General features: G+C 43.1%; 1 protein-coding gene across 1 annotated transcript in view; it reads right to left on the reverse strand.

Moving 5' to 3' along the window:
• Positions 1 to 13,608, reverse strand: part of trabd2a (TraB domain containing 2A) — a 48,588-nt gene extending 34,980 nt beyond the window's left edge. Inside the window, exons 1-2 of the mRNA XM_053887801.1 lie at positions 13,163 to 13,608; positions 9,594 to 10,154 (exon numbers count right to left, since the gene is read on the reverse strand). Coding sequence (XP_053743776.1) covers positions 9,594 to 10,154; positions 13,163 to 13,267 — 666 coding nt within the window. The 5' untranslated portion in view covers positions 13,268 to 13,608. The remainder of the gene's footprint in view (positions 1 to 9,593; positions 10,155 to 13,162) is intronic.
• Positions 13,609 to 15,471: the final 1,863 nt, after the last annotated feature.

A 15,471-nucleotide genomic window follows, 5' to 3' on the forward strand; every position in this document is an offset into this window, starting at 1 on the left:
GACGGAAACTCTAGCTGTGTGACTGAAAACCCTGCCATAAATTTGCCATTTGTTTAGCCACTTTCCTCCTTGGCCTCTTACCTGTTTTCAGGTTCACTCAGAAACAGTGCCAGGGCTTGAAGCAGGCATTTTCCAGCCCATATCAAGATCAGATCAGCGGCGGGAGGCAATGATTCCAGTAAGTAAAAGTCCAGCCATTGTTCTGGGTTTCATGCTCACACCTGAAAACAACTACCAGGCTTAATCCAGTCACGAAACACCAGACTGATCTAACAGTTGTTGCAGACGGATTTTAACTCACATGATGGATGGAGCCTTTCACCGACCAAAAGATGTGAGGTGGTGAAGCGTCAGAGGTGACAGAAGAGTGTAGAGAGAGACGGAGAAGTGCCATGAGCAACAGATGACACAGGATGTACTTGATGTTGGTGGCAGCAAGAGGTGGAGAAACTGTCTGCCACGCCCAAGTCCACGTTCCAGTTTATGTCCAGTGTGACTGCTCTACTGGGAGCCATTATGATTTTCATCCATTTTTTCAAAGGCACTGCCATCGACAAGTTATGATATTCCTCAACATGACAGAACAAAACACCGCAGCCAGAGTTCACTGAATACAATTCAACAAGTAATACACTAACACTAGACATCCAGCTTCATTCAAAGAGGAAATCCATATCGGCTCTGTTTTATGAGCAAACAACAAGCACACGCCTCAGAGTGCCAACTGCCATCAAAATAAGGTGGCGGTTGTAAAAGCTAATGTGTTGAGGCCAAGTTCAGCTGCAGAATGACACACAGGACGCTAAGCGAGCGAGCGAATGTGAACACCGACGCTGTTGTAAAGCACTTTATGACCTCAGCAACCAGCAGCAGACGAACCTCCAGACTGCAAACAGTCATAAAGGTGGAAACTCACACGACTCGCATCCGCTGAGCGCCTCGCCTTGGGTGGGAGGAATTCGATACACTTGTTTTCAAGACTCAGGGAAAAGGATCACCTGTACATAGACAACTTGTATATTTCGGTTCATGCGTGAAATTCCCTTTTGATGTGCTCACCGTGAATTGCTTTGGATTAATGTGTCCAATCATACTGAAGTAAGAAATACTGGTTTCTCCTTCACGTAGTGAGGCTGCCACACCAACCACGACTTCACTTACTCCACTGTGTGGATGTGCCTGTGGTTGTTCACCTGCATATCTGGCTACTGAGGCTGCTCCAGGTAGCTGGGTTGGAGCCCTGCCACAGTGACTTGGAATACGCTTTAGCAAGTGGCTGACCACTGGGATCTCTAGGCCAGACTTTTAGCTAGAGGGGTGTCTGGAGGACAGGGGACAGCAAAACCTGAAAAAATGAACGCCCAGTTTTTCTCAGCAGGATGCCCTACATATATGATGCCTTCCTATGTAGTGCCCAACTCACAGTGTCATCACACTGGTTTCCATGAAAAATCTGAAAGAGTGTAGTAATTTTGCTGAATATGATGAGGTTGTATATATATATATATATATATATATATATATATAGACAGATATATAGATAGAATTTTCCCTTGCACCTTGAGAGTAACAAGAACAAAAAAAACTTCACTCATGAATTTAATAATTATTTGACAAAAGTTACAAAAATGGTTATATATGTGTATAAAACACTACATTTACAAGAGCACGAAGTAACATAAATGGGTTTCCTGCGCTGGATAACGCCTGAACAGTTGACAAGGTGGTCTAACTCTGGCCATAAATATTCAATGTGGTCTCATTTTGCAAAATTAAAAGTCTCCTTTGTCTGCGTCTACTTCCCAGGCTCCTCCAGACAAAACCACCTTGTTAATAAATGTCATACTAATATTAATATATTCCAGCTCCAGGCAACAGGTACTAACGTGAGGCAGCAGAAGCTATTCATCCTTGTGGAGAGTTTTGGCCTCGTGCTGCTCGGCGCAAGTCCAGCGCCTCATTTCTGCGAAAGCAGATGGATTAAATCCAGTTCAGCAAAAACCAGGCCAGTCTAAGCAAACCTGTGGCGATTAAGAAGACGTCATGTCAAACTGTGGATGGATGTGTGCAGCAGAGCTGACCAAAGAAATGTCAACAGCAACAAACCTTACTCTTCATTTGAATCATTTTTATTAAGTGCTACGGGTGATATATATATATATATATATATATATATTTTTTTTTTTTATTGTTAAAATGGAACACTGTTTAGCATGCAGACAAAACAATCCCTCTGCTTTAAACCTTCCAGTCAGTTTTTCCAGCCGCTCTGTTCCAGCCTAAATCTATGATGGACGGAGAGCATTCACGCTTCATCTTAATGTATCAGTCACGTGCTAATGGTGGCTACTTGTTGGATAATTTGTCAAGGACTTATAATAACAATGACCTCCAGGGTCTAATCCCCTTTCAGCCCGCCAAAACCTTAACCAACGCAACAATGAGAGGCTTGATGGCCACCAAACAAATTCAGTTTGCATCTTAATGACTCCATTGGCTCATGCATAAAGCTTGGCTTAAGTTTAAATAATCGCTGGCTCCTGTTCGTGACTATCACTTACATTTGCTTTCCTTAGTTAAACCAAAGTGAAGGCCAGTTGGCGCCTTCCAATTTTGGCCTGAGGGTGGGCTATCAGATGTTGGAGCGATAGATGGAATTTTGGAATAAGGAGTGGCGGCATATTGAAGCTTTCATCTATGAGTGCAGCGGAAACTATTTCTTATCTGGTTCATGTGAAAATAAATGTTGCGCTCTTATTGGTATGAAACGGAGTCCACTTTGTGTGCTCTGTTATCCGTCCACAGAGAACAAACACAACCTCCCTTCATATGATCATGATATGATATGATCATAGGATCAGAGCCGACCCTTCTCACCCTGGTCATGGACTGTTTGTTCCTCTTCCCTCTGGCAGGAGGCTACGGTCCATCCAGACCAGAACCTCCCGTCACAGAAACAGCTTCTTCCCCTCGGCCGTCAGACTGTTGAATTGGTGAACAGCTTTGTTGTTATTCTATTTGTTTATTTTATTACTTTTTTTTGTCAGCACTTTATTCCAAAACACGTTCCTAGTTGGTGGGCTCCCCACTGACCATGGCAATAAATTAAATTCTGATTCTGATTCATAAGTGGAGTCATCTATGTTTGGTTGGCATTTCTGACAAGAGGATTCTGGAACGTTCTCAACTCTTTGATTAGAGAAAATGAAGATGGCAAGAGGAGCAACATGACGCTGCTTCTCATCATCACGACTGGTACCACATGAGAACACTTCCTCACTCATCCCTGTCGCATCCATCTACTATTTGTTGTATGGCACTAGATGAATCGACGTGTCTCATGACCTCGACCCAGGGTTGGTCGTGTCATATAACCAGATTGATGTTGAGATGTTGAGTCTCCAGAGCGGGTGGATATTTAATATGGAGCTGTTTGGTCAACAAGGAGAAGGAAATCTAGCTGAGTTGAGCCACATGAAACTCAGAGGGAGCTGCGACGACTTGTTGCAGCACACTGACTCATTCATGCTTAGAAGTCCCATCGAACGCAAACCTCCATGCATAACTCGCTTGAAAACACAATACACAGAATGAGGAATAATTAAAGAAACGGAACTCCACTGGAAGGAATTAAATGATAATAAAAACCAGAGCATTAACTTCCTTTAATCAAGTCAACGGAATTACATTTTTCAGATGGATGGAAAATTGCAAGCTTGTGTGAGAAGTCGTGGGCATCAAACAGCGTGTGTAAACAACACGTTGTTCGCAATCTTAAGAACTTCCGCAACAATCCACACACACCAGTTTAGCGGGTGCATTTCATCGTAATCTCGTTGGAGACGTTTCTACTCGATATCAATAATATAAAGAGCATACCAAACTCAGAAAGTTCCTGTTGCACCAGTACGCTAACCTGCCAACCTGTGCGTATGTTTGTATGTGACACTTCCAGCACAACGTTCAATTATATTTGCCATTTCAGGCAACACATAACTTGTGACTTGACACGCACCATAAATGAAGATGTTGAGTTTACTGTCCTTGACGAAAATCTGCTTAATGTATATATAATAACTGCAAATATGCAAATCAAATGGGTGTTGACTTCACTCTTTCTGAAAGGTGAATGCAATACTGCTATCTTCCGTACCAAACTAGACTGTAAGGTAGCACAGACCGTGTTTGTCCTGAAGTTGAGTTTTCAATTTTTATAGAGTAAAGGAAAGAGGGAAACCACCCCAGATCACAGTGGGCACCGCTTGGCATGGAACCAGTTTCCAATGAAATACATTTGTATAAACTTCTGTTCTTTTGTTTTTCATCACTAGATGTTGAAGTGCCAGTGAAACAAAGTCATTAGAATTTTCTATCATAACTAACTGAAAGATAGTAGATCCTGAAATCACTTGAGGCCCTGCTGTTGGCATGAGTATAGCTGAGACTCATAAGTATTATGTTGACTTTTTGGATGATTTGCATAACTCAAGTCATTTCCAGTGGGATAACATCTGGTGTGGAGCGTTACAAGAAGCTCAAGCTTTCCTTGCAGCATCGGTCCTCAAAAGAATGCACCAAATGTCTAAGATTTATGGAGCAGGATAAATAGCGTGCAGAATTTATACCCGCTTTTACTACAAGTGTCCACAACCGCACTCGTGTGCTGGTGATGGAAATGGTCACAGATATGTTGGGGCCTTCTCTCAGCTGTGGCATGAAGAGTCGCAGCTGTGGGTGAGGCAGTGAGTGATGCTGCATTCCGGTTAGTGGTGGGAAATTGGAGGTGAGAATGGCATCAGCCGAGATCAGTGTGTTTCAGTTATTGAAGTGGAAAAATACGTTTTATATATATATATATATATATATATATATATATATATATATATATATATATATATATAAATCAGCGCTACATTTGCAACTAGAAAACCTGCAGGATAAAACAGAAACACAAACTGGTGGAATGTGTTTGGCTTTTTCTGCGGCATTTCATTGATTCAACTTCTTGTTTATGATCGGAGAAACCATCTTGGATTGCGTACTTGGGGTGGTAAGAATTCTTCCAGCTTAAATCGGGCGACGTCACTGGGATGTGGCTGGGAATTTCTCATACCATAAGCCCCCTATGAAATCGATGTAAGACTGTTGCCTCATTAGATCCAATACGGATCCGCACAGTGAGGAACAGAACATATTCCCCGCACCACAAGTTTATGGAAGAGGCCAACCTCCTGATCTTGAGAAGCTGAGGGCACAAGTTCACACAAGTTTCCTCATCCTCATGCCTTAAAAGGAGTCGAGGACGGACTGATCTAACCTCAATCAGACATGAATGAACCTAGTGGGCTTCAAAGATTCCGTTCATGTTCTCACAGACGTACACTCAGAGCCGTATTCATCCCCGCTCCATGCACCATTACTCCCAATGATGGGGGGAAAGAAACAACACTTTCATTGGCAGGGCCGCTCCAGTGAGGTGTGGAATGTCCCGTGGCTTTCCAGCAGCACTGACAGAGAAAGGCGGCCTTCATACAGCTATTGTTGTCCTCAACCAGCTCACTTAGGCTAATGGGCGAGGCTCAGGCTGCTTGTCAAAAGACCGGGGGCACCGCGCTCGAATAAGAGCAGTCAGCCTTGTGCAGATCAGAGATAAAGAAGCCATAATTCATAGCGGATTAACAATAAAAGGCTCAGAGGGCTTGTTCTCCACATCCCAACTGGCGTGAAGTTAGACGACAAATGATGTTTGATTCACTTGTCTGATGTCTCTTAAAGCGTAAAAGCTGATGGAGTGTTTCTGGGCAGGTGACAATTCAACAGGGTAAGAAGCCAGGTTATTACTGATATCGCCAAAAATAGAGTTTCTCTCTTTCTTTTCGCTGAGACGTACAGTGACTCAGAAGCAGAGCTGCCACCAACCACATTTTTATGACAGTCAACTCGCCACAGACTACCTGTACACATCTGTTTATAATGTTGTAAATGGGAATAAAAAATGTAAATTGTTGTAAACACTTGTTGTTTTATGATACGTTCAAAGAGAGTGACAACCTCTATATTAGTATGAATCGTTGTGAACTAACTTAATAGTCAACCACAGTCGACAAATGTCGACAAATCGTTGCATCCCTGCTCAGTCGCGTATGTGACCACATGAACTGGACAACATTGGAATCCTTTTTCTCCACAAAATGTGGTACTTGTTTGACATTTAACTCTTCGATCGCATCAACTTTGCCGCAGCAACTTGATCATGCAGACAACTGTACGACAACGGGAGTGACACCCCTTGGAAAACAGTGGAAAACAGTACTATCGAGTGCACGATATCATACAGACACAATGAGGCACCTTCATGTTGTGAGAGCCATTGAGGCAATATCGGACTTTCATCCAAAACTCTCCTGCAGAAAAGAGATTCTGGAGTGTCTACAGATCCTCTTTGACTAACACATACCAATACTTGAGCCACAAGCTGAAAAGGTGTCAAGCTGTCCAATGTGTGATCCCTGAGACATCCACGTTTAGTTCAGCCACTTGATTTATTTGGTCTTGTAATTGGCATTTTTCTGTTGGAAATACAGGGGTTGGACAAAATAATTGAAACACCTTATAGCTAAAAAAAAGCTTGAAGGTGTTTCCATTATTTTGTCCAACCCCTGTATATGAATGCTTGCTTTCCATTTCAATTAGTTGCATGTCACAGTTCCAGTATTCTGTAGCTGTGTGATGATGTGGCTGATAACCCGACCAATTTATATGTCAGATTGCTTCATTTAACTGTTTAACATGTAACTGTAAGTGTGAAATTGTGGAGACAAAAAGTAGAGCTGAAGCCTCGACTTGGATTGTGATCCTCGATAAGTCTTAAAAGAGTTTCATTGTGTCAGCCTTGGCTGAATGACTCCGTGTGTAGTCCTGTTCTAATTCAATGTGCTGTATCAGAGAAAGATTTGCTGGAAATGCATCACACGCACAGCTCTGTGTGAGGGTACTAAAACCAATTTCATAGTGAATGAAAACTTTCAGACAGAACAAAGCTTGATAGATACGGCTTGAATAAACAGGAACGGAATTACAGTCTACCGCGTGCACATTTCACTCATCACTCTCTATCTACACATCTAGCGGAGGAGTTCAGCCCAAGGACTAAATGAAACTGGCCCTTCTGTACGACTTCACGCCAAAGCTGTGAGGAGAGAATGTTTGCTGAAATGCTAGGCAGGTTGCTTTCATGCCAGCCGGGGGGAGACGACCATCAAAGGGCTGATGATGATATTGAAATCGAGTGTGGAAACTGAGAGTTGTGTTTTGGGTTAGTGCCGTGTCAGAGTGGAGGTTGTTTCTGGGACACTGTATTTTACTGGTGAGCTCTCTGCACAAGCGTGGAACTCACTTCTATAAAAGCACAGTTTTCAGTCCTCCTCAGGATGAACTGAGTCAAAAACAAACTTCTCTTTCTCCTTGTGTGTTTTAAGGAAGCCACCATAGCCTTTTATATACAAAACATTTCTTTTTGTATTTTGTATTAAACTTAAAAAGGCAACCTTTTTTTCAATTTCAATGTTATCAGTCAACACAAGTTAAGAAATAGTATGTAAGAGAAAATACATTTCTTGGAACACCTTGTGTCTCAAGGTTATATTTGTTACTATTATTTATATTCTCAAAATTAAAATACAAAATTCATGTTTCACTGGCTGTTGTGGAGTGTACACAGACTCATTGGAAAGAGACAAAGAATGAGAAACTTAACTCCCAATATGATATTCAAGTTTTGTGATTCTGTAGGAATTTCCTGCACTGCAGGAAAGAAACCTTGCACTTCTGCAGTTCTCACCAGGATTTGCTGAAGACTTTCCGGGTGTGAAATATAAGCTGTTGAACACAGACATAGACGTATAACTTCCTGCCATTGTGCATAAAGTTTCTGTTCACTAAACCACATCAGTGATCTACAATAGAGACACGCTGTGTTGCCAGCTCTGAAAGAACCCCACGCTTTGGACTGTCTCCGATATCAAAGTCAGACGCGTTGTAAATCCAAGATCCCTCTAAAAGGGTTAGAATAGAGTCAACCATTGCTGTCTGCTGGTTTTTCCGGTGATGACAGTTTCATCTTTCACACTCAGTCTGATTTAAAACAACACTAGCTACATTACAGTGGCAGAAGAAAGATATGTGAAGGAGTCTGAGAAAATGCAGCTCATTCACGGCTTTAATGCTAAAATGCAATGTCATTCAGATTAAAAGGTGGCAGTTCTGAAAGTCTTTTAAAAGAGCCTTCCAACTCATTAAACTTGGATATTTTTGAAATATGATCAATGAATGGCTGCCATCATGAAGCGGTCAATGTCAGCTGACGGTGAAGGAAACTGTTTCCCTGAGGTATAAAATAAACATAAAAACCTTGCTACAATTTAAAAGCCAGTAATAAAACCATGAATCATACCACATCAAAATGTTGTATTTGTCTTTTCCCCGTGTTTTGGCATCCTGTGTCCATGAGCTCAGAGGGCGAACGCTAATAAAAATGCTGCTGTGTGGCTCGGAGTGAAAATTGCCATCAGAGGGGCCAACAGGGCTCACTTTAAAACAACAACGCTCTAAGCTTCTGGGTGTTAGACTAAATGGTCAAGTGTAATCCCCTCAGCGCTCCACCGGCATTAGCCGAAATTCCTCAATAATACGCAACATGGTTGTGCGGCGACTCCCGCCTCAGAGGGGGCTGCGACGCTGGAAAGGTCAGAGAGGGGCTCAGACAGACAGGCAAGCCAGCGAGAGGGCTCAAGTGTGCAAGCGCTTTGTGGAACAAGGCTCCTTTTTTTCTGGAGATTTTAGTCTTGAGTCATTAGGATCCATTTTTTTTTCTTCAACAACAAACAATGTGGCGGAGCACGACTGAATGTTTGTACAGCTGATTTGTTAAAGCTGCACCTCTCGAGAGGCGTTCGGCTGAGAGGAGGGGCGAAGGATTCACCTAGGAAGTCTTCACTACTGCGTTTCTACTGCCATCATTTAGTCCAGTTCACGCTATAGCTTCACATAGTGAGTGCTTAATCTCTCACAGACAGGACATTTTATTTTAAATAGAATGAAATATCTGTCAGAAATATACTTCTCTTTGTTTGGTGCCAAAATATAAATTGTCATCCATCACTGATTCACAACATAAATGTCACGCTTTTTCTTTTTCAATAAAAGTGCCTCCTTCGTTTCAATTCATGAGATCCAACACACTGCAGTTGAGTGACTTAACTGGAAATAATATATATAAATATTAATAAAGATGGGTTGTGGGAGAAGACATTCCAGGTCGACATGTGCTTTAACACTGTGTAAAATATCATGTTTCCACATAAAAGGAAGTTAATGGAAGGACAGAATATGCTGATAATTTACACTCATGAACACAAATAAAACCCTCCAGAAATCCCTTCGCATCTAAAGAAAACAAACAAACAGAAAATAATCCAAAAACATGGACATGTCATCTGAGCAATGAACCACAAAGGTCAGCGTCCATGCCACAGAAATATGGCATGGATTTCAATATAAGGAGGAACAATGTCCTGATACAGGATTGAACTCACCTGGGAAAAATTCAGACCGTTCAGTGGATGGCACTGTTCCTCCACCTTCTCCACAGCTCCCGTCCTCTTCCTCATTCTTTCAGCCTCCTGTGCCAAGTACAAGTCCAGCACCGGCACTCCTCTTGTCTTAATGTCTGCTTCCGTCAGAGAGTTTACCATTAGCATGACCCAAACCGGTCGCTTCCTTTCCCAATTCCCAGCAATCGCATTGAAGAGATAGTCCGCATAGAGTCCCTTCCCTCTCTGATCCGGGGTCATCCACGAAGGCATCATGAGCTTGACGTACTCCAGGTGTCTTTTAAGCCTCCTGTAAATGTCCCGCGGGAGGACGTCTTGAAGATTCTCGCCCTGGGGAAGAAGCTGGCAGCTGGTCAGGGCCGAGATAGTGTATGGATCGGTCAGGTCCAGCTCAAAGTACACAATGTTGCTCTCCTGGAAGGCCTGCTTGGAGTTTTCTGGGATGAAGTCCCACACACGAGTGTAGGGGACATGGATGGTTCCGTAGAAATAGGAAGGAGGGTCTCTTTTGATGGTCCACAGGAAGGAGTTTAAGTCTGTTTGCTGTGGAGAGACAGAAAATCTTGAGGGACATTTATCTTCAGGGTAAACATGTTTCTTGCTCCTCACTTTTGTATCTACATAAAAGTGCCAATTAAGAAACGAATTCAACTCATGTAGATGAGAACTTCGGAGAAGCGACCATTGCTGATTTAAGGTCGATTTCCAAAGTGTTGGAAACATCTCCGTGGTGACTAAATCAGAGACAGAGTCACCCGTGTTCATTTGCTGATTTGACTCACGCATGTGTGCACACTCTGCTCCTATCATTTTCAGCACCTGGACGGACCTGAGAGACAACCAAACCTGCACACACCAAGTCTCACTGTAGGAAACCATAAGAGCTGTGTAAAGACTGTGTCTATGGGCCCAACAACTGGGGTCACAAGCAAAGGTCAGAGGTCAAATCGGATTTCCACCTCAAAGTATGGCATCAAAAACAAGGGGCAATGAGTCAAAAGCGCTGAGCTGTTCACCGTCGGGCCCTATTCACCATAATGGGAGTGGGCTGACTGACCAGCATCCAAGCAAATGCTGGCAGGTGACATTCAAAGTCCGATCTGAAAAAACTGGTACCTTTGGCAAGTGGACATGTCAGAAAGAAATAGCTATGCCGAATGCATCCTCACTACCATGGCGCACTATATTGCCATGGGGAAAGTGGACTTTTGCATCCTATGCTGATGCTGAAGGCAGCCTTCTGCGCTGCGTGTTGACAAGGTATGCAGCGAACCTGGTATCCAATCCATCTCTGAAAAATTGCAGATCCAGGAGCCGATCCTGGCATTTAAACTTTAGGGCTCACGTTGATGTCCAACATAATGATAACACGGCAGCAGCTAACAGGGGTTACAGCGTAGCTACAGCAGTGTTTTCATTCTCCACCCAAAGCTGAGCGGAGTGGTAGTTCTCCACTCAGTCACGTGAGGATGGCAGGATCGCGAGATACTTGCGTTTAAAGAGACCAGTTATTGAGGATGACATTGCTCAGTAATCTGAGATCAATTAACCCACATTTACTTCAGCTCACCATACTGTGGTTCAAATGAATGAATGAATGGATGGACGGATAGATAGATAGATAGATAGATAGATAGATAGATAGATAGATAGATAGATAGATAGATAGATAGATAGATAGATAGATAGATAGATAGATAGATAGATAGATAGATAGATAGATGGATGGTGGACAGACACACAGGTGGAGAGTTTCTTGTGTGAAGGGTACAATTAAAACCACGATCATGAACTACAGTCATCCACAATCTAATGGCACGGTGCCGTGCTTTGGCTTTGGTTTCATACAGCGCAGAGCTGCAGCCCAAGTTGTGCATGCTGATTCACGTCACCCTTCACAGCTAGGTTTCCTGTCTGTACGTTCCTCTCCACTCCAACTTGAAGAAGTGTAGCTCCGCAAGAAATAGAACCCTTGCAAATTTGAAGCACTACATGACCGTGCAGTAGCACAGGCAACATTCGGTTAACACTGTTTAAATAAAGTTTGTAATTCCATACAGTCATTTTTGCCTTTTACTCAAAGCATGACCAGCGTTATCCCACAGTGTGGAGAAAAGGTGAATATGTTAACACTGGTATCGGATCAGTATCAGTGATAGGTATCTGCATCAGGACCATAACAGTCGGATCGGTGCATCCCTCGTGTTGACTGAATCCTGACACCATGAGCAGCATGTCACATAAAGAAAAGATGGATAGTTGGCGTTAGATAAGGGGTGGCGCTCCTTTCATTGCACTTGAAGCATTGTGCCACTTGTTTTAAGTTGCAATTATAGACAGCAATTGACATCCAATTCAGTGGAGAGAGCTTCTGAGCAGCGTCAGCATGGGACGCAAAAGTCTTCTTTCCCTAAGTCAATATATATTACGCCATGGGTGTGAGGATGAGTTGGATGTGCCTGCTTCCAGTTGACAGACTCTTGGGATCGATGACACTTTTATCAGATCTGTTGTAATATTTGTCCGAGATAATGTCGTGGCCTCAGCAACAACTCGTCTTGTTGTTGTCCAATTCACTCCAGACAGGAAAGTACTTTGACAAGGCCGGCCCATATTTGGTGTAGTCATTGGGATGTATGCTTTGTTTTGTGTTCCTTGTCTTCATTTGATGAATATTTTTGCTTTTTTATTGAACTACAATTGTTTCTTTCACCACACCGTATTCCTTCAATTGCTGATTTTACCAGGCGAATGCTTCATGCAGCTGTATTTTTTTTCTTTTTTAATAAATGAAATCTATCTGTGGAGGAGAGAGAGCGAGAGAAGTCTGTGGACTATACAAGAACCAGCTCCCCTCCTCGCTCGCCGGCTGTGATGGAGTCTGACACTTGCCTGTTTATTGGAGCGACTGCTAACAGACTCATAATCACTTATTAACAGGCCACTTAGGAACAAAGTGTCAAAGCGACGGCGACAATACACATGACAGCAATGATTGTCGGGTCTGCGCCTGGAGAGATATGACCTGACGTGACACATGGGGATGAATGGTGATCAATGAAAGAGCAGACATTATCAAGAGGTCAAATTGATCCATGACTACCTCGTAAACACACAGCACGAGTGTGGAACTGAGTTTGCATAACATGTCATCAAAATACAGCTCAGAAATCAGAAGCTTCTTGTATTTTTGTACAGTGTTTAGTCAGAAAAAAGTTCATAGTTAAGACAAGTTTCAACATGTATGCAACTACAAGTGAAGATTTAAAATTTAATGAAAGAAAGACATGTATAATTGCGGTATTTATACCTGTCAGATTGTCAAGTTGCTATCATTCCAAATAAGTTTGTTTCATAAAAGTAGCACAAGATTCAGTTCAGTCAACTGCATTTTAGATCACTGAATTCAAAAGATGTTGGTCATTGGAGTAAAACAAGATCTTCAAATGTGTCAATTTTAATAAACCAAAAAGTGAGTTATCACATCTTTAATTGGCGTCATTTCCATTTGACTTCTCATTTATTTACTTCTTAAAGGTGGTTGGACTTACTCTCTTGCTGAGCTCGCAGTTGTCCCGCATCCTCCACTGATCTGCTCGGACCAGCAGGATCAGACAGGAATGGACGAAGGCTCCCACGGTGGTCAGCGCTCGCATCGTCTCCCCGCACGTCCACGCTTCAAACCTGCTTCACGACGCGCGCTCTCGCCCACTGCTCCACGGACGGGTGGACTTTAAAGTCCCATGTGCGCTCGGGACGAGTGGACTCTGCCGGACAGAGTCATGCTGGCGGGCTTCGCGGGGGGACGTGGACGCCTGATCCACGCGTGTGTGTTCGGAAGAGTTGACGCCGGGTCACGCAGCCATCGCTTGACACGGTTCCCCCAGTCTCGGCATCGCTTGGTTCTCTGGAGAGAAGTTTGGGGTGGAGGGAGAACGCGCGCACCTGGAGCGAGAAAGTTCGGAAGAGTGGCGAGCAACACCGATCTCTCTGTCTCTCCGCTACATTAGCATCTCTGTGGAAGCGTGTTGGCGTGGCTCTCTCTCCCCGGCGTGTGCATGCGAGCATCTCTGTCAGGGACCTTCTCGACCTACCTACCCCCTGTGTTGAGCGACCACCCCTCCCCTCTGTCCTGCGAGGCGAGTCGCCGTCACCGACTTTGGAAAACGTTTGTTTTATCCCCCTCCACTGAGAAACTTCACCTACCGAAAACTCCCGGTCAATATAGGTTTAAAAGCCAAACGTGAAAGTGAGACAGTGTGGTTCCAAAACGTGATGATGGCGCTCATGTCGCCTCTCCACAGGAGGCCCCGGGGTCAGTCCGGGGAGCCGGTGGAGATTCCACAGGCAGATTATTGCGAGAGATTACGCTCAAACTCGTCACATTAACATGAGAAAGCACGCAATAACAGCGCCCAAATAGAGTCGTCCGCAGTCTGTGGCCCTCATAAATCTCTCCAGGGGACTGTTTGTCCCGCGTGTCGTGTGGTAGAGTCACTCGAGCGTGTGGACTGACCTAGGTGATGGGCTTCTACCGATCCTTTTGCTGCGTTTATATTAAAGAAAAAGAAAGAAAACCACACCTGTTGTTTAAAAACAGTGAAAAGAGGAGGCTGGGTTTGTCACAATAACTACGAATTCATATGTAGAACTTCACCTGTCTTGTTTTTGGCACCACCTAGTGAACATTGATCTGTCTTCACCCATACAGTTTTTTTTTTAATTGGCATCATGCGACACAAACACAGATATCATATAGGCATCATTTAAATCAACGTTGCATTATGACTCAAAAGTTAAAGCTGAAATACCAAAAACATCGATTTTAAAATAGACAGATTGGATGGTCTTAATACTTTCCCCATCAATATCAACGAAACATCTTTATTCTGAAAGTGAATTAATATACTTCATTCAAACATGTTGTGTTTTGAGATATACTGCTTCAGAGAGTGAACTGGATATCTACGATACTTTCTACAAAATGAACATTCAAAAAAACTCATATCACTCATATCAATAAATGTGGAAAATTTTAATTAAAAAAAATAGTCTTTTGTTATTGATGACAAATGCATTAGGCAACAAGTTTTCCAGTTAAGACGTTCCAGAATGATTTAAGAAAATAGTTGTAATATGTACATTTTAATCCATGATATCGCTGCAGTTTACACAGAAAGTCAATTTTCCTCGTAACATTTCATCAACTGAAGGATTCCATTAGGCATTGCATTTATTAAATCCTTTAATGTCACTGGTGTAAAGAATCAGAGTCCTGTTCAGGAATTTATGACAGAGGACGTAAATGGGCTGGGAAACACACAACCGGAACCAAGTGTTCGGATCTGAAACAGAGAGCTAACAAAAGTACCAAAAACGCAAGAAATAAAAACACATGTACATAGGGCCGTCAACACGCACGCCTGGAAGACGTAAACTGTCAAATTCAAACACAAAACACAGCAGTCAGCACATGCTCGTGAAAGAGTGAAAACAAGAATTGATAACAGAAACTAATGTCATCAATCTCACACAGGAAGGAGGAAAGCACAAGCGAGAAACAGAAGATGTGTGGCAGTCTGCACAACTGAAAAGCCTCCAGAAACAAATCACAAGAAGGTGGAACAAACCCGGAGACAAGCGAGGCCAGTATACCACTGCAGACAGGAAGCTGGAGTGTTTGAGAGCAGGTGTGTTGATGTGGACTTCTGAGTGGCTCCAGCCTTGTGGTATTACCTGTCAAGCTCCCAGAGACATGAGGGAGGGAAGCTGTCAACAGAAATAAAACCTGAATAAAAGTGAATCACAACAATGGGAACATTTCGGATGCGAGAAAGAATTTAAATGTTTGTTGAACAAG

Source organism: Synchiropus splendidus, chromosome 1 (assembly GCF_027744825.2).
Source record: "Synchiropus splendidus isolate RoL2022-P1 chromosome 1, RoL_Sspl_1.0, whole genome shotgun sequence".
In the NCBI taxonomy this organism is placed as follows: domain Eukaryota; kingdom Metazoa; phylum Chordata; class Actinopteri; order Syngnathiformes; family Callionymidae; genus Synchiropus; species Synchiropus splendidus.